This window comes from Chaetodon trifascialis, chromosome 21, assembly GCF_039877785.1.
Source record: "Chaetodon trifascialis isolate fChaTrf1 chromosome 21, fChaTrf1.hap1, whole genome shotgun sequence".
Lineage (NCBI taxonomy): Eukaryota > Metazoa > Chordata > Actinopteri > Chaetodontiformes > Chaetodontidae > Chaetodon > Chaetodon trifascialis.
Genome location: NC_092076.1, coordinates 5,791,841 through 5,810,362, shown reverse-complemented (window position 1 = coordinate 5,810,362; position 18,522 = coordinate 5,791,841). Strand labels below are relative to the sequence as shown.

At 46.8% G+C, this 18,522-nt stretch overlaps 2 protein-coding genes and 2 non-coding genes across 7 annotated transcripts; 1 reads left to right on the top strand and 3 right to left on the bottom strand.

Annotated features, from left to right (window-relative positions):
• Positions 1–76: 76 nt before the first annotated feature.
• Positions 77–158, bottom strand: trnal-aag (transfer RNA leucine (anticodon AAG)). The gene has a single exon. It is a non-coding gene; the product is annotated as a tRNA-Leu (tRNA).
• A 241-nt stretch (positions 159–399) lies between these two features.
• eef2k (eukaryotic elongation factor 2 kinase) lies at positions 400–12,730 on the bottom strand. 4 transcript variants are annotated; one of them, XM_070990635.1, is made up of 20 exons: positions 12,500–12,730; positions 11,626–11,882; positions 10,873–10,932; positions 9,844–9,944; positions 7,736–7,796; positions 7,594–7,631; positions 6,885–7,056; positions 6,448–6,597; positions 6,234–6,366; positions 6,008–6,135; positions 5,479–5,698; positions 5,328–5,389; positions 4,530–4,607; positions 4,077–4,133; positions 3,184–3,315; positions 2,143–2,331; positions 1,927–2,051; positions 1,568–1,746; positions 850–967; positions 401–738 (listed from the first exon to the last, which is right to left on the bottom strand). In XM_070990635.1, the coding sequence occupies exons 2-19, from the start codon at positions 11,872–11,874 to the stop codon at positions 858–860; spliced, it is 2,244 nt and encodes a 747-aa protein (XP_070846736.1). In that variant the 5' UTR covers positions 11,875–11,882; positions 12,500–12,730; the 3' UTR covers positions 401–738; positions 850–857. The 4 variants fall into 4 exon arrangements, with proteins under 4 accessions (XP_070846735.1, XP_070846737.1, XP_070846736.1 ...); XM_070990634.1 differs by having other exon boundaries at positions 400–967; positions 12,500–12,715; XM_070990637.1 differs by lacking the exon at positions 4,077–4,133 and having other exon boundaries at positions 410–738; positions 12,500–12,711.
• Positions 12,731–13,586: 856 nt separating this feature from the next.
• trnal-uag (transfer RNA leucine (anticodon UAG)) lies at positions 13,587–13,668 on the top strand. Its single transcript has one exon. It is a non-coding gene; the product is annotated as a tRNA-Leu (tRNA).
• A 497-nt stretch (positions 13,669–14,165) lies between these two features.
• Positions 14,166–16,736, bottom strand: tha1 (threonine aldolase 1). The gene is made up of 7 exons (XM_070990647.1): positions 16,306–16,736; positions 15,809–15,892; positions 15,633–15,721; positions 15,369–15,554; positions 15,094–15,231; positions 14,796–14,988; positions 14,166–14,701 (listed from the first exon to the last, which is right to left on the bottom strand). The coding sequence occupies exons 1-7, from the start codon at positions 16,601–16,603 to the stop codon at positions 14,394–14,396; spliced, it is 1,296 nt and encodes a 431-aa protein (XP_070846748.1). The 5' UTR covers positions 16,604–16,736; the 3' UTR covers positions 14,166–14,393.
• Positions 16,737–18,522: the final 1,786 nt, after the last annotated feature.

Below are 18,522 nucleotides of genomic sequence, written 5' to 3'. Positions count from 1 at the left end.
GTGAAGTACCGTGTCCGAACAATCCTCCTCATCACATGGATGAGCGCATAAGTTATCACGGTACGTGAAAATGTTATGGCAGCGGTGGGATTCGAACCCACGCCCCCGAAGAGACTGGAGCCTTAATCCAGCGCCTTAGACCGCTCGGCCACGCTACCGTATGCGTACTCCATCGACCGACATTTTTTAAAACTTTACATTAAATATGACCACATTAATAGTTTCTATACTTTCTTCTTCGACAGTTTCTCCACTGTTGGTGTGATATTACCGAAACTACTGGAATTTCATTTGATGCATTTAGGAATTATTCAGTGTAACGATGGTGAAAAAACACATACTGATGAAAGCTTCAATGGCAGAGCTCTTGTCTGCTGTAGGGAAAAAACAGGCAGTGATAATGACCCATAAAAAGCAACGCAAACTTTATTTTACAGTTTTATACTCAAGCATCTTCACATACATCATTCCAACATAGGTGTGCTAAAATTTAGGACACAGTAAGGAAACCGTTTTGTTTCTTTCTTTCTTTTTGTTATTTGTCAGATCTTCTTCTTTCATGCAGCGACGTTCGCTTCGCCGAAAGGTAATCAGAGACAGGAAGTTGAGGAAAAGAGGAGTCGGGATGACTAGCTTCACAAACAGGAAGAGAAGAAGACATCTGGACATTAAGCCTGATCCTAGAAGGCCAAACACACACACACACACACATACACACAGCACCACTGGCAGAAAAATCTGTAATAAAAAAAGATGTAAACGGGAACCATTCAAGTTGTATCCTGAATGTGCAAAAAATCTGCCCGGCTATCAGTCAGACACATTAACTTGTTGCAATTAAAAACGTGCCTCCAGAATCACTCCTCCATCAGCGCCCAGGCTTCTTCAGCTTTCATGTAGAACTGGTTAGCCAGCCGACCTTTCATGGCCTCCATGGCGGCTTCCGCTGCTTCCGTAAACAGATCACCTGCAGGGAGGGGTGGTACGAAGGTTAGGATGGAGGCAGAGACAGGTATCTGCATCTATGAATGGCTTTGAATGAGAAACAACAAGTACAGTTAGGATAAGGCCGGAGATAGTCAACACATCCCACGAGAAGACCAAACCAACACGTATCGCCTGTGCGTGCCTGCGTGTTACAGCGATGTCATAAGGTATCAAAACATCTCAAACGTCTCTCAAACCACTTCTCCGCTGCTGATCTGTGCTTATGAGCATGTTCCAAACATATTTTTAACAATACACTTTTCCCAGCTGAGCTTCAGAGACATGGAAAGAGTGTATTTAGCCTTGTTTATTGTATATATGGATCAACAGCAGAGACGTGGATTATGCTGCAGGAGTGGTTTCAATGGCTACTTTCCAGTATAACGACTGGCTGTGGATCCATCAGACGACAGCCGCTCTCCGCATAAAGGCTGCAGCTATTCAGAGCCTTATTTAAAACCTGCGTGGAGTGACTTAACACTCAAGAGAGAGATTTCAGTGGAGTACTCCTTAAAATGATGATCGTATATTCAGATATATTCAGCACGGCGAGGCCTGTTAAGCCAGCATGGAGTCGAACCTGCTCTCTGAGGGTCGGCGGCGAGGTTGTAGCCTCCCACTTGGTACATCTCCGCCTCTCTGGCCAGCAGCAGGTAGCGAGGCTCGTCCTGGATCCCGTCGAACTCTCCCCCTTCATCGTAGTCTGTCATGTTCAAAGCGCAGTTGTACCAGTGGATCGCTTCCTTCCAGTCCTGCTTTCTGGATAAGTAAAAAATAAAAACCCTTCAGCATCAACTAGTACAATCTTGCATCCTGTAATAAAAGCCTCTAGAAATTCCTCTAGGGGGCAGTATATTCATGACTGTTTGGCCAGGATTCCCTTTGATGGGATGTCCTTATCCAAAGCTTCAAAGTCCAACTTCTGGCAGCTTCACTGACCTGTCAGCTGACAGATCGGTCCCAGTATCAAAGGCTCTGGCCACAGTTATCATAGACGATCTGTCACCAGCGTCTGCAGCCTGCAGGAGGTACTTAAAACCTTTCATCCGGTTTCCTGCGTTATCCTGCAAACAACACAAAAATATGAGAACGCAGCTGTACAAAAGCAAAGTCAAATGAGCTGGAGATTAAGGGGCTAAATCAACTGCATGTTACCTCCAGCACCACCTCTGGCAGTATGTGATGAGGCAGCTGCAGATAGCACTGTCCCAAGGCCACGATGGCCTCCAGCTCTCCGCACAGAGCAGCTCTCTCCAGGTGGAACACGGCCGAGTCCTGGTCCCACTGCTCTTCCTTCTCGCAGAAACGGCCCGCTTCGTGGTACCGCACCATCGCCAGGTGGACCTGGGCAGGAAGGAGATCCAGGATGTGTGCAGCAAGTGAAACTAACGTTCTTAAAGCCAGCGTTCTGCAGCAAACGGTGGCTTCAGAGTGTCACAGGGCTGAGCTGGTAGTTATGATTTGTGTCAGGACTGATCAGACCAAGCTGATTGTGCTCCAGTCTGGACCAGGTGGCATCGACAGGAGCTAAAAATCATAAAGTCTGATCAGAAGTGTTTATCTTCTGATCAGTGCCTGCCCGTCACTCTCATTCAGATTATTTTGTTTATATTTTACGACTGGAATTGGGACCATCGAGGTCACGTAGCAGGAGGAAAATAATAACTGGAACTGGAATCGATCTGCATACCAGTACAGGCTTTTTTATTCTTGACAGTGAAAAAGGAGCTTATCGTGTTTCGGTGCAGAGCCACAGCACGCTTTAGCTCTCCCTCCAAATTTAGCATTTTCCGGTTTGGCAACAGGAATTTCGTGGGCTGCCAAAAATAATTGTAAAATGCATCCCAATCCTGTACTACATACCGATTGTAACCAGGTTTTGCTTGTATTGTGTGTTCACACTGTAAAAGAGGCAAAATAACTAAAAAGCATTGATTTTTAAGGAGGAAAACTTCAGACTTCAAACTTTCAAAATGTCAAATATGTTGTCTCATTTCCTGTTAGCATAAAATCGCTAAGTACATTGATTTGTTGTATATTAACAGCTTAAACAGTTTACTGCATTTCATCAAGCTCCTTTTTGGCTGTCAAGGCTAAAAACATCTGTGTGTGCTTGTGGAAACATTCGTTTTGTGCGGGGCGTCCAGTTTTCGTAGATTTCAGTAATCTCATTTGAGGCTTTCGGCCATGCTTTACCTTTCCGAGGATTGACTGGCCGAGCTTCTTCTGCAGCAGAGTGTTGAGTCGCTCCACCTCAGTGGCCACGCAGGAAGATCGGTGGACGTGAGCGCGAGACGAGTGGAAGAAGCTCCACTTCTCCTCCGTCAGCTGAGCAGAGAGTTAAGACACGAGGAGGAAAGAGAACGAAAGGCGAACGTCATCGTCTGTTGTTTGCCACGATAATCAGAAAACAAATGACCCGAACGGGGTAAAATCAAGTGCTGGTTAATGAAAAAAGTCACACTCTCAGGGGTGCACCCATCCAGAAAAGCCGGCTTTAGCTTTGAGCTCAGAGCTGGAGGAGTACATCCCTGTTAGCCCGTCACTCAATGAATGCAAAATGATGGCGTAAGGTGAGGGAACAGGAGCACACACAAAGTTATCATGGCGGGAATCATTAGAAAGATGGTGGAGTTGGTGACACAGAGGTAGATGGTGTTTCAGGTCCATATGTCAGTTCAGAATTTCTTTGCATATTCAAACTGTTTTCATTCACTCGAAGGAAGAGCTGACGTGGAAACAGTGACAGCCTGCATCATCAGACCAAATCTGCAGCTGAGAATCATGCTTAAGGCTGCACAGAGGAAACGCCTGGCTTACGAGCCTCCATGCAGATAATCACCCATTCGTTGTCATAGCTGCATGAGTTTAGGCTTGCAGAGGCTCTTGGGGGAGCTACCATCTTCCTCTAGTGAGGGAACACAAAGAGCAGGAGGAGGCGAATCAGAGGGAAGGTGAGGAGCGGCTTTCATTGGTAAGCAAAGGAGGAGAAAAGTGTAGAAAGACAGGGGCGAGGAAAAGTGGAGGAGGGCTGATTATGATCGAGGTGAGGATGATGTTTACACACTGTTGCCTCTATGTTGGTTTACCCGTCTGAGACTGTCCTCATCCGACTCAGAACACTGTCTTTTGTCGCGATGATGGGCCTACGTGACAATACAACATGCATTACAAAACCTACAGTCAAACTTCATGTGTTGAAGAGGAAATGTTAAAGCTACAGAGAGTGAAGTAGAGACAGTAACAAGAGAAGTCAGACATGTCAGGGGTTAATGACAGCTGAATGTTGAAGAGTGTGTTTATAAATGCATCAAAAATATAAAAAACCTGGAAACCGAGAAATGGATTATTCAAACGAGCTATAACACATAAATGTCTGACATCACAAACACGTCTCATTGTTTATCTACAGGTTATCTGAGGGACACGTGTGTCTACTTCCATAATTAACTGCTTCCTCTGTGTCTCTTTCACCGACGGCTAAAAACAGAGAAATCTTAAACATCTTCCCGGCCAGATGAAAGCCAGATGGAAATCTTTACCCCGTCTACGTGGTCGTTTGGGTCGCCTTCACTCCTCCTCTCGCTGGGGTAGCCACTGTCCCCGCCGCTGTCAGACTCCTGCAGGCGGAAATCAAAACAGTGAGGAGACTCGTGGGTCGTGAGTACGAATCACACTCGCTCTGATACAGAGGATTTTAACAGATTACTCCCAGTTCTAGCATCAGTTTTATTTATCTTTACACTTTTTATCGCATGTCATTGCACTGATTACCTGATTTAAGTCAAGTGTAGTGCAGAAATGTTTTAATCTTGAGTTTCTCATATAAAGGCACATTCTTACGAGCGGTCCCTGAACGCAACACACATGTGCAACTGATACCATGCCAATGCATCAAGGCGTCGGTCAAGAAAGCAGTGCGAAATGTTGCGCTCTCCAAGAGAAATGGACGTAAAACCCAAGCCAGCGTGTCGACATTAGTTTGTGGAGACGCCCTCGCGGTGATGGAGGTCAATCTCAGCGTCATCACGGCGTGAAATATGCTGCTAAACTCCTTCAGGGATTTGGTTTCAGACCATGAAAAGTCAACAAATGTGGAACCAGCTGATGTGTTTGACAACCAACATGGAATCATTGAGTTGCGAAAGCTCCCCCGCCTCGGCCTACAGTACGACCTGAACGTCATTTGATCGTCAATATGAACCCACATGCATGAAAGCAGAAAAGGTGAGCTAAGACGCTGAGCATACGGTGCCTGTACTTCAGTGAAAATGCCTCATACTTCCAGCTTCTCTTGCCTGAATATGCCACAGTGTCACACTCACTGAGTCACTGCTCACCTTGTGTTCACCTGTGTTGTTACTGAGCCGTTCCTGTTCATAACGGCCAGCGAAAGTTAAGCCTGGAAAATGTAGAAATAATGCATTTGCAACACACTTAACAACGTCAAATATACCTGTGCAGTATTTAAGGAAGTGTTCACCCACGTACCGCCGGTGGATTTGCCCACAGATCCGGGCCCGGCCAGCGGGGAGCAGGGGAGGATGAGAGGGGAGCAAGGGACAGAGTCCACGTCGCTCATGCTCTCGTCTGCAGACGACGTCTCGGACAGGCGGGAGAGCAGCGGAGGTGCCCGGCTTCCTGACATGGTCCGAACACGAGGAGAGCCGCAGAGCTCCTCGCAGCCTCGCAGCACCGTCTGGGCTGACTTCTGGAATAAGACGAGACGGATGTTTCTTAGAAGGTGAAGCAGCACACTGCAGCACACTGTGCATGCTGGCAGAGTGGAGCCACTTTTCCTGCTTTCCTCTCAGCTGTTTTCTGCTCAAAAATTAACTCTCCTACAGGAAATAACAGTCACATTCATGCCTAAATATGGCAACTGTGAACATGAAATGCAATAAATCTGACTTCTTAGGCGCATTTCTATGACTTTTTGCAGACATGTTTACCCTGACCTGCAGCTGATTTCAGGCCCTGGCTGACATGTTATTTATTATCGTTAAAATGTTAAAATTACAAGCAGCTTGTTGGTGCAGTCCAGCTGGGACTTCTCCCCGGGGGACAGGTCAAAAGGCGTCAGGCCCATGGTCTTGCAGATCTTGTTACAGAGGTGGGAGTGGAAGAACAGCGCCATGCCTCGCACACCTGCAACACAGGTGTGATCAAGTTGGAGCCCGTGACTGATTTCTAACCAGACTTCAAGCATGTAGCAGCAGTTTTTCTACATGAAAGAGGAACTGTACCTAGATTTCCATCTCCGAAGTCCGTCCCCTTCTCGGTATGGATCTGAGGGTCAGTGTAGAGATCTCCCACCCCTTGGATGTCCACCACGATCAGCTGGTGGCCCGATCGCTCGAAAGTAAAATGACTGAAGGCCTGGTGGACGCGAAAGGTTGAAGATTATTACATGACTGTAAGCTGAACATGAATAAATACCAAAAAGTCGATGGCCCTCACCTGTGGAGTGAGTCGGATGTCCTCGTCCCGCACGAAGCCAGAGTTGGAGTTGTATTTGATGTACTTGCCCTCGATGTAATGCTCCAGGTGGAAGAGAGGTTTACCTGGTCTCTCTGTCATCTCCACCACACACATCTGCATGATGTCCACCTGAGGACGAGAGAGACAAGCAGATAACCACACATGTGCAGAATAACGCCATCAGTGCCCAAATGAAGGGCAGCAACACTGTGCCGTATGGAGACAGTAATACTGTTTACACTCCTTTGATAGTGATGCAATTATAGCTTTTTATGCTGAAATAATGAGTTACGGTTCTTCAGTCTTAGTGATGAAATGCAAAAAATCAACATATTGTCCTTTACATGCCATGCAATACAATCGTCCCGTCCCATTAACTGCTCGTCACTGCATCAGTGTTTATGTTTCTGCTGCACCTGTTTGGGAGGCCGGTGGCGGCTGTACTCCTCTCCCCAGAGTTTGGCCTCATTTTGCAGCCTGACGTCCTCAAAGTACACGTTTCTGTCCACCGTCTCCATGTAACGCTTGGCCACGTAATTAGATGCTGATTTCCAGTTGCTGCTGTGTGAGAAATTCGACAACTTCTTCCTGGAGGGACAGGAAATAAGAGTTACAGCGCTGATCAGCAATTCGGTTATGTTCACATGTGTTCGCTCACAGCCAGAAGGCATCGGCTGAAACACAGCTGAGGCGGGGACTGATGGATGACATTTCCCACATAACTCAGGATTAAACATTAACAATTAAACTATTGTCCCTTTTCTCTTTCATTCAGTGATGTCATGCAGAAGCCACGGTGGAGCAGCGATGACAGCACAGGCTTTTTTTACCCAAAACAGTAAACACGCAGGGAATCAGTGATTAAAGATAAAGGCCCAGCGCCATCATGGAAGACTTCATAGAGCCAGTTCTGTGTGATATTCTCTTTGGCGGAGCAGCTATCCTCCAGAGTCGGAGCAAGAAATGTGAGGAATGTGGACCTGCACCACTTATAGCCTATAGTCTGGAAGAGACGTGCCCCTCTGCTTTGTTTACACTGAGAGCACAGAGGCCTCGGTCACTAGAGCACGAGGGCAATAACCTCTGGATGAGAACTGATGAACACAGGGAAATGTTTCAACGTACGTCCTGAAGCACTCCCTCATGGCTCCTTTCCCGAACGGCTGTGAGAAACCAAGCAGGGGGAATAAATTAGACCAGAGGTACCAATACTGCAAGACTGTTTTTCAAATACAGGCCAAGCAATCTTCTTCAGCAGCAGCAGTACCTGGGCAGCCATCTTGACGTGGACCTGGTCTTGAGCCCACTCTCCTGTGATGGCGTTGTACCTGCGGAGAGGGACATTGAATTGAGTCAAAATAAGATGAACGGCTCACTCTGATGCAATCTATAAAATCTACAGGCTGTGTGGTTCTGCGAAAGGCACTGAATGGAATTCCACACCAACGTTCATGGTCTCCAGAGGATGAATCCTGCAGACTTTGGTCCTTTTCTTTGTTTTAAATCTCTGTAATCTTTGGGTTCTGCACTGTTGGCTCCACAAAACAAATAATCTTAAAATGAGTGTGGGCTCTGGGAACATTTTGTGGCCATTCTTAGTCGTTTTCCAACTTTTTATAGACTAAAATCAACAACAAAACATTCTTTCGATCACCATTAATATCCTTGAAACTGAGCTCTGTAAAACAGCGCCTCCAAGCAGAGCGGCTGTGAGACCGTCCATCCGGGGGGCTTTTAATGTCACAGAATTGGCCTCCTAACCCTGCTCTGCAGGGACAAAATGGCCCTTGTTTTTTTGTTTTCCACCTGTTACGCTGCAAATCACTCACACCGGACGCTGAGCTCTCACATATGAAAAGTCTCAATCAGGTTGGCCAAGTTACTCTTTGCCCTCTGAGCGGCAGCTCGTCTGTCAGAGGCCCACTATCAGCTCTTATCACGGAGGCCCATAAAGCATCTAGCTTCCTCTGTACGGAAAAACAATTAAGCAGAGAAGAATGAAGAAGAGGGGATGGGTGTGTTCTCTCGCCAAAGAAAGGCCAGCGAGTAGAACTCATGCAGTCATCTGGTGATACGAAGGCGCGTATACATTTTACTGTACGTCTGGGTCAGTGTGTCTGTTTGGATTGGCAGCGTGTGCGTCCTGAGTTAATGAATGCTGCCTGAACTGTAGGTGCAGCTGCGAGCCTTCACAGCTGAAACCTGAGCGCCTCGAAGCTGGAAGAACGGCGCTCCGCAGCGTGCCCGTCCAAAATCTAACCGCCACTTCTTTCTGCCAGCGAACCGCTTTCAGCCTGGGAACAAAGTGTACCACGACACTCTTCCACCAAGTTCGTACTACCAGGGGGGCTTAAGAGGGGGAAGGAGGAGTGAGGTTACATGGGGGTAAAATTAGCACATGAAAAGAGAACACAAGGGCAAGTCCCAGCTCCTGACAGTCCCTTCTCTTTATATAGTCCCGGCCCTGTATGTTATGTAACAGACCTATCACACACATACACGCACAAATTCATTTTACTTCTGTGTTTTTTTGCTCACACCCACTCAGCTATGCTTCGCTGCCTTGAGAAACGCTGTCTATGTGTGAGAGGCCTGCAAGGGGGGGGTGTACGCTGCTATGTATAGCTGCTATGTTGGCCACAATCTCTCAAGTGTCTCACCTACAGTACGAGATTAAAAAAAACAAGGCCACGGGCCGAAAGACGTCAGTGCTTAATGAGCCCGTGGAGTAATGTTTGTCAACAGTTAAGATTAGCACCACTGACCTAGATATGAGCCACATGACACATGCTGCCACATCAAGACCGGCGTGGGCTAATATCTGCGGGGGCGGCTAATGCTAACGTGTTGCATCCTAATGTTTAACAGTGGGTCGGATGGCTGTGTGAAGTGAAAGCGGTGGCTTGTTGAACTCTTGATTCTGTCTCACGGCTCTCATCTGTGTTGTTTTTGATGGGAGCAGACAGCTGATTTCAGCTCTGATGAACCTTAAATCTAGCTAGCAGAGAATGCTATTAGAGCCCTTTTCTCTATGCGAGTGCGAGCTTGGCTTGACTCAGTTTGACTCCTGGACAGGCTACCTGATGACGCCCTCTTGAGCACTGTTTCCTTTCTTTTTTACTGTTGTTGGTAGCTATCTATGTAACATTGTGGATTTCCAGGTTGTTATTACGATTTTGTTTGGAATCTACTGCTTATTGCATAAATTTAGGTGAGTTCAAGGGTCCTGATATTGTGCATGCTGGCCCACTGTTGTGTCTTGATGGATCTGAGCCATTGTTAACCAAATTTGTTTCACCTGCCTTTTTCCTGCTATAACAAGCGAAGAAGCTTTATCACTGCTGTTGATCTGTAGCCACACTGAGTTGTTCATACCTGTAACGAACGCAGGGTTCAGTCTTGATGTCCTCCAGGTGAAACTGCGCCCAGGGGTCGGGCATGGCTTTGGCCTTCTCGATCGCATGTTTCCATGCGTCCTGTCACAGTAACAAACACGTCTCGTCAGCTGGCAGCACTTGTTTTTATGCAAATATAATGGAAATGTCAGTTTCCCCAACAGGTTCGCTAGGACAGTCAGAGGGAGCGGAAGCAGTTCAATGCAGAAAATGTGACATCTAATGGGTGCAATAAAAGGCAATTCCAAGCCGCTCTGCACAAATGAAATGAAAATCATTGAACAGCTTCCACTTACTCATCAAAGTTATTGCATTTAATCAGCTTAGGGCTAGGTGCAGATCATTTGTCAACAGGGACACACCAATGTAAACTAGAGCCTCCTCTAGGCTAAGATGACACTACTTAGGTGTGTTGTGCAAGAGAGGGAGAAAGGAAAGTTAATGAAGGAAAGAAAAAATCATAAGGAAGTAAGAACACATTCATTCATTGACCTCAACTGCTGCCTCGATATGAATGTGATCACCACGTGATGTTGTCATGCCATCTGCAGTGGTGGCATTTTCATAAAAATAACTTTCTTAGAAGGAACCGTCAATCGGAGGTCAGCAGAAATTCAAACCTGCTCCAGCCATCAAAACCCCGACCCACCCAGCGCTGCACAGCAGCACGTCCCCCTCGTGTCCCACCGGTCACTGCTCAGCAGCCGCTCAAGACACGTTTATATTTAGAGTGGAGGATTTGTATGAAGGAAAATACCAAAACAACAATGAAAACAGAATTTATCGGGTTTGGTTTTGTAAAAGAACACATAACATTTCTGGTGTTTGTTAGCAATGAGGAAGATGCATTGATTAGGATACACATCAGCTATGAGGAGAGCGATGGGAAATGATATTAAGAGAAAGCAATCAGTGAAGGAAAAGGACAGAGTGGAGGGGGAGAGGGGAGGCGTAGAGAGTCACTGGTGAAGGGGGAGGGAGGGAGGATATAAGGTGATCTGTAACGTACCCGTGCGCTCTCAGACAAAACCTTGTACGACCGAGGTTCTGCCTCTGTTTCGGGTTCATTCTATGCAGAGAGGTGAAGAAAACGGACGGCTTTTCATCAGCAAACAGAGGAAAACACATGTGACATTCACAGAGCATCCTCACACATTTGAAATGACGTGAGCTGCCTCGATGCTTTAAAACAACAACACTGGACAAAATCTGAAAAGGACATTCGTCCCATTGGCTGGCTGGTGCACAGCAGCTCCGATAAGAAGCACTGCTTTGCTGGGCTTAGACACGTCTCCACATGTCTTAGTCTTTTATCATTTTCACATGTCAGCTGCCGGTCTTAATGTATTCATCTTCTTTTTAACTCACATGTATTACTTATGTGCCTGTTTTAACTGTTTACTTACATCTTATTATCATAAATAATCGCTCGCTCGTGTCGCTGTGAGAGCAGCGAGAGAGAGTGTTTACATGCAACACGAGTACATGAGGTGAAAACCGCTCTCTGGCACTTCCTGTTCTTTAGACAGAGTACAGTCAAGAGGTGGCTGTCCAGCTTTCCACTTCAACACACTGAGAGACACATAAATACAAACACATTTACTAGTACGTGTGTGTGTGCAGGCATGCACACACCAGTTCCCCTGATAAGGCGAAGAGCTCTTCTCAGAGACAATTGCAGAACTGAGATGTATGAACACAGCACACTAAATAAGATTTCGACATTAGCTGATGCTTTCCCCCCTCCTGTCACCTCTCTTACCCTGAACATGAAGTTGCTCTTTGGAAGAGAGTTTGACTGTCGGGTGTCAACCAGATTCTTCAGGTAGTTGCAGATTTCTTTAGCGGAGTCGTCCAGGATGGGGCAGATGAAGTGGTCTTCGTCCTCGTCATCGCTGGTGTTGGCATCACTGAGGGAAGAGGCCCTCTGGCTCGGGGCACTGCGTTGGGCAGGGGGTCTCTTGGCGCTGCCCTCGTCCTCCTCCATGCTGAACATCAAGTCATCCTCCATGATGTCTCCTGGAGTGTGAGTGGACAGCGAGTGGAAAGTGGGACAGCAATAAGACAGTTTGGAGTTAATCTGTAACGATGTTGTTGGCACAAGGCTGCATCATGGCTGCACAGCTGTGCATCCCGTGACATGTGTTGACAGTTGACTGCGTTATCTGACTCGTCCATGACATCTCAGCCATATGCAGAAAACTGAAGCCAATGAAAATATATACATGAATAATGTGGACTAAAGCAGCAAATGCTGATCATCAGCATGAAAAAGCAATTTAGCTCATCACATGTATGTTATTCTGCAACAGTAAGCTCCTATCAGTTCAACTGCAATCAAAAACAATTGTGTTTGCATATTTTTGAAGTGACAGCAGGCTGGTGGAGAGGAATGCAAAGCCATGCACGATTCATAACGTCCCTGCTGCTGCTGGCACAATGTGCTCCTATAGAAATGGGTGCAGTATATTATGTTACGGCATGCTACAACGCGATTTGCCCCAAAAGTATTAATTTTACTTTGTTCTATTGTCACCTGCTGTTAGATGCCCGTATTAAATAAACGACCAACCATGTAAACGGAGGCACAGTAATACTTCTATATCAGACTGCGACAGTTTAGCTTAGCCACTCACCCTGGTCTTCTTCCGTCTCTCAGTTTCTGGAAGTTAAGCAGTCAGATTTGCTGCAGCTGCAGTTGAACAAAGCTCCCAGACCGGAATGGGTCGGTCCTGGTTCTCCAGTGTATCCTGAAGGTCCGGAGACGTGCCTGGCGGCGGGATGCAGTTCTTGTTACCGTCCACCACGGCGACGTGAGCCCTCGGCACGTACCATGGTGTTCTCTGACAGCCACGCCCCTGCCTCCCGCGGCCTTCATGTCTATCGGAAATATAAAGCTCCCATGAACTGATGACGTGGGAGAGGAGTCTGTCAGTATCAGTATGTAAAAATACGTAGCTAAAGGATCGAGTCTTGTCAGTTGAGAACAACAGTGAATTATACTAATTATTAACATTTTGTAGTGGAAAAATATACGGTTGTGTTTGTGTTAAAAAAAAAATGTGACTATGGTAGTTACGACTACGGGAGAGCATTGAAAGTATCACGGGGAAAAATAGCTGAACAAACTACAGCTATGTTCAGAAGTATCGTGTACTTAGCCGAGTTGTCGCCCTCGTGGGAGAGCATGAAGAGCTTCGTGAGGAGTTTCCGCAAATGCATATGCATAAGTTATATATTAGGTATAGTGCAACATGTGACATGTATCACAACCTAATGCAGCGAAGCCTTCAAGAAAACTTGTTTACTTGCCACAGGTCTAAGCAAATTGAGTTTGGTAGTTGCTGGGCTAGCTAGCTAGCTGAGCTAATGGAACGAGAGGATAGAAACGTTAACGCTGACGGTTAGTAGCAGTGTTTGTGTTGGGTTGCCTGGCGCCACGACGTTGCAGCCGGTATTTGGTTTGTGCATCCTGCTAAACGAGTCACCTGAGTCTGGGCTGGGATTCATAACGTGGAAGTGGTCGCCTTCAGTGAGCTGTTATCTAATATGAACGTCATGCTCTCCAGGGCTCCATAGATACACGGTTCGTCATTACCATTCACCAGTAACCAGGAAACAGCTAATAAGTGTTAGCAATAATTAATCAACCAAGAACTAGAAACTCCAGCATTTGCACACATGTACACATTATTTGCCTTGTGCAATGAGAAATTTTAATGTGGTAGCGTGGCCGAGTGGTCTAAGGCGCTGGATTTAGGCTCCAGTCATTTCGATGGCGTGGGTTCGAATCCCACCGCTGCCAGTATATTTTCGTTGGGTTCTTTAATGTATAACATGTGTGCTCAGCATATCAGGAAATACCAGCGATATATAAACACTAACAGGATCACAGCGGGGGACAGACGGGTTTATGAGAAAGGAAGAATAGGCTTTACCTTGTGTGAACTTCAACCTAAAGTCACTACATGGCAGGGGCTGATACAGCACTGCCATCTTGTGGCTGTATGGTTATTGCATCGTAAAACCTCTCTAGAGCAGCTCTTTTTTTATATCACCTTTTGGAAACGGAGGTATTGCCACTTCAAACCAGAATAACAAACAAGAACTGAAACCTCTCAGTTTAAATAACCACAGCTTTGGCTGAAAATGTTGTGTTCCTGTACATCCATATCACTCATAGTGAGGGTCTTGGTGGTCGAGGGGTTTGGGTGCACACTATGAGCTGCAGCATCACGGTCTGTGTATGTAATTGCTTGTGGACTCTGCTGCGCCTCTCTAATGAAACACACCTCACACAGTACGTTAAAAATGAAACAGTCTTTGACAAGAGACAGTGCTTCATTAAATTTAATGAATAATAATTACAAAAAGCCGAACTGAGTGAAATCAGTTGTCCACTATCCCAATGACTGCAGTTGTATTTGTCCTAAATTTGACATCCTTCAGTCTTCTACTGGATTTGTCTGTGTACATTTTCTATGATCAGTTCTTGTGATTAGATTCAATCATCTTGGGAAGTACCAGGTTTCACTGAGCCCTGAGTTTTTCCTTCAAATACTGAGAAGCCACAAATTGCATTTTCTGGATGGCCAGCTGGGTATCATCAGGGGATATCCCCAGATGCCACACAGCCCGCACAGAATTTCCAAAATGGGGGTACATAAGGACTTGTATCCCCTGTCCCAGCGCAGCCTCCTCTCCCTCGCCCACCTGACCCATGCGGGCACAGAACTCAGAGGGACTCAAACTGGGCTCCTGTAGACGGAAACGCAGGATATTTGTCTCCACGGCGGCCATGTCTACGGCGAACAGGGGAGGGTCCCAGTCGAGCAGAGCTGGGAGAGGGGAAGGAGGAAGAGGTCACGAGCAAGCCCACAATGGCAGACATTAACAATTTCATTTTTATAGACAGAAATATGCGCCGCTCACCTTGAGCGAATGTTTTTGCGTTGCGGTGATCCTCCGTCAGTCTTCCTACCATCTCCAGTAAAGATAGTTTTCCAGCTGCTGCTAAAATACCAGCCTGCCGCATCCCACCACCCAGCGCCTTACGGCACCGTCGTGCCCGGGATATGAAGTCTTGGGGTCCAGCCAGTATGGTTCCCACAGGGGCACCCAAACCCTGTTACACACTGCAATGTGAATTTGACTCAAAGAAGTTTCATTTTGTTGGTTCTGACTGATGAATTTTATGTTCTAGTCCATTCTGTGTGTTTTGCGGTCCCACCTTGGAGAGACACACGCTGACGGTGTGTGTGTGCTGCAGTATGGTGGATGGAGGCACCCCCTGGGCCACAGCAGCGTTCATCACCCGGGCTCCGTCCATGTGAACTGACAGCCCATATTTATCTGCTAAAGCACGGACCTTGGAGATGGAAACAGATCATCCAGAGATGATGCAAGAGCTGCTCCATCCTGCTGTAGTTAAGGCAAGTATCACAGATGTTTCCACATCTGCATAACGTACCACAAGCTTCAGACTGCACACAAATACACACACACCTCCTGCAGGAAGGTCAGAGGCAGCACCCGCCCTCCCTGTATGTTGTGTGTGTTCTCCACACATATAAGGCGAGAGCGGGGGTAATGGGGGTCAGGGTAACCGTGCCGGATCTTCGATTCCAGCTGCTCCAAGTCAAATGTTCCATCTGGGAGGGTGGTCACCGTGGTGGCGTGGACACCAGCCAGCTGTGTTGACACACAAATACACACATGATGCACTGCAGCTGAGGAGGACAGGTGCAGACGTGCAGGCGGTACACTCACCTGTGCGCTCCCTCCTTGTTCGTAGATGTGTATATGGGACAGATCGCCCACAATCATCTCGTCTCCGCGCTCCCTGCAGTGCACCATCACTGCGTAATGAAATGTGTGCATTCACTGACGACCTCTCCGACCTCATAAAAATGAATTCAGACACTGCCAGTGAAAGCGCAGCTCACCTGCGATGAGGTTACTCATGGTTCCAGAGGGAACGAATAGCGCGTCCTCCATCTGAAACACGTCAGCGGCAATCTCCTGTAACTCTGCAGAAATCAGACGAGAACAGCGAGATTTAGGGAGCAGGTAAAGATGGTGGTGAACATCTGAAGCCAATTCCTCTCTGACCTTCCAGTTGTGTTGCGTAGTTTAACTGAGGCTCTAAGGACAGAGGTCTGTAATCTTGGACCAACGATTAAAATTACAATTATCTATTAAAAAAAACTTATTCATCCCAAGGCAGTGAAAGTGTGCAGCTCACACACACAGACAGAATAAAAACATCCAGGGAAGCAAAGACATGATTATAAGTATAAAATAAATATATTTAGTATATAGAGTTCAATTAAATCTCAATATATCTTCTCTAGTACTTCATTCAAAGAGGAACTACTGTCTGACTATTCCTGATGTTATCTTTACTCTCAGCATCACGACGATATCACGCTTCGGCTCTAACCGTTTACAGTCGGGTCTTCTCTCATCACGTCATCGCCGACTTCGGCCTCCGCCATGGCCTGCCGCATCGCCGGCCCGGGCTTGGTCACCGTGTCGCTGCGGAGGTCCACTACCCGGGCACAGGCCGCTCCGCCCGCTCCGGGGTGTCTTGCTTTCCCGGTGTCGTAGTAGCCCCGCGCTGGGACGGAGCCCCGCGCGGCGGCGGCTGCATGTCGAGCAACGAGCGGTTTGCTCGAAGCGACGACACCGCGGTTCAGAAGATTAAGCAAAACCGTGCAGGGAAATGTTTTCAAAGACATGATGCTCCTTTTACGACCATGGTCAGCAGCGATGTTTTCGTGTTGAACTTTGGATCGTTCGCTGGTGATCGATAATCATTGACTGCCAGGACACTTAATGGATTACCTATCGCTTTATCGTCATGCACAGAGTAGTGGTGCCTCAAGGTGGCGCCACAATCCCAACAAAGATAATGATATGAACAAGTCTCAAAATGCTTCAGTGAAATCAAGTAACTTCAAAAGTGCAGCCTGATTGGAAACATAATCAGGGGTTTATCATCTGTTTATTTACATATTCTGATTTCTTCTGATTGCAAACAAAATAGCAGGTTGACTGCAGTGTAATGCAACACATGACAATAGACTTAGCAACAAATTAAACATTTTAAATAAAAATTGTCATGCCTGGTTATTGTATTGGATCATATTCTAACGTACGGGTCATATTTAGTGTGTCTGTTTGATTACATGCAAATCCGTCTAGTATTTTCTTGATTAACCGGTTATTGTTTTTTCTACAAAAATCAGAAATCCAGCGATAAATGCGTAGAGGATGTCTTGTTTTGTCCAACTAACAATCCAAAACCCAGAGATATTCAATTTGCTCTGATGCAAAACAGAAAAACTGAAACAGTATATTCACTTTTGCTCATTTGAAGCACTGGTGTGCTGGCTTGCTTGCACAGATGATGACTTCCAATGAAACAATAAGAACAATCTTCTCATATGTTTTTTCTTACTCAACACGGATCATTTTGCCTTATTACCATAACCCTCTGAATTTTCTTCTTTTTCTTCCAGCTAATGTCAAACATATCCCTCTGCTTTTCTACGAGCTCGTATTTTATGCAGAGCATGTTTGAAGTTTAACTTTCACCACGTTGTGCATTAATCCACCCCCAGCCAGTGAGGCATGTGCGTGTAAATGTCTCCGTCCGCCTGTGTGTATAATGTCCTCACACTATCTTGTGGTCGCGGATGCTCTGAAATAACTGTGACGCCCCCAGATTCTTCAGGGGTCACAGACCTGCTTTTGGCTCGACCTTTATCCCTGCGCTGAGCTGTAAAGCTAATTCTACCTGCGTGTCAGCAGCGCCCATTTATCTTACTGCAGAGAGCGAGGAAGGAGGTGAAAGCATGCCGGCAAAACCCCCAACCCCCAGCACACACATGGCACGGGGGGCGATGGGCTGAGGCCTAAACTGAACTGGTTATATTTGACCCTTTCCTCTATTTTTATCAGCAGTAAGGCAGTTCGCTCATATCTCTGGGACTAAGTCAATATTTGGAGGTGAAGCCTTGTGGGAATTTATCTGCTGTGGACTGAGATTAGTCTACGAGGGAGGCCCGCTCATTACAAAACAGCTCCCTCCTCCCTCTGACACTTTTTTTCTTCTGACCCACAAATGGCACAACTACACTCACCTCCCAAGCCCCATCTCCCTCCCCTCCCTCCCCCCCTCCCTCCCCTCACACACATTTCCCACTCGCATGCATACTCCTGCTGCCTTGCCTGATTTTAATCACCCGATAAAAGTCCCAGTGTGTGTTATCAGGACCGCACCATACTGTAGTTAAAGTTGAGATTGCCAGTAACAGAGCCAGGTTTTATGAGCCATAACAAGTCGTCATTAAAAGTCATTAGCAAGCATCGGCGTCATAAAGAGGCCGCAGTCGGTCTCGAGAGCCTCACAAGAGCCGCGAACGGAGGGAGATAAAGATGCGTCTGCAGGCAGGACCGAGCGGCGATGGATAACTGCGATAAGGTGGAGAAAGCGGGAGATGGAGTTTTTCCGGGATCACTGTTGGCGCTGCGCTCTGTAACCTCACACTTCTGTCTGCGTGTGTGCGCGCCCCGTGCGCCTCCGCTTGTGTGTTTTGTTTCTCTCAAATGCCTCCCAGCATTCCTTGCCTGCGCGGAGAGGGGAGAGTGGTGT

What these genes read in the sequence shown, in the direction of transcription:
- tha1 (XM_070990647.1), bottom strand. Translation starts at nt 16,603, where the DNA reads ATGTCTTTGAAAACATTTCCCTGCACGGTTTTGCTTAATCTTCTGAAC. An exon ending in CATGAGTAACCTCATCGCAG is followed by an intron (nt 15,722 to 15,808) that starts GTGAGCTGCGCT and finishes TTCATTACGCAG; the next exon opens with TGATGGTGCACTGCAGGGAG. An exon ending in CTCTGACCTTCCTGCAGGAG is followed by an intron (nt 15,232 to 15,368) that starts GTGTGTGTGTAT and finishes TCCATCTCCAAG; the next exon opens with GTCCGTGCTTTAGCAGATAA.
- eef2k (XM_070990635.1), bottom strand. Translation starts at nt 11,874, where the DNA reads ATGGAGGATGACTTGATGTTCAGCATGGAGGAGGACGAGGGCAGCGCC. An exon ending in GAACCCTGCGTTCGTTACAG is followed by an intron (nt 7,797 to 9,843) that starts GTATGAACAACT and finishes CCCTCTCCGCAG; the next exon opens with GTACAACGCCATCACAGGAG. An exon ending in ACATCCGACTCACTCCACAG is followed by an intron (nt 6,367 to 6,447) that starts GTGAGGGCCATC and finishes CGCGTCCACCAG; the next exon opens with GCCTTCAGTCATTTTACTTT.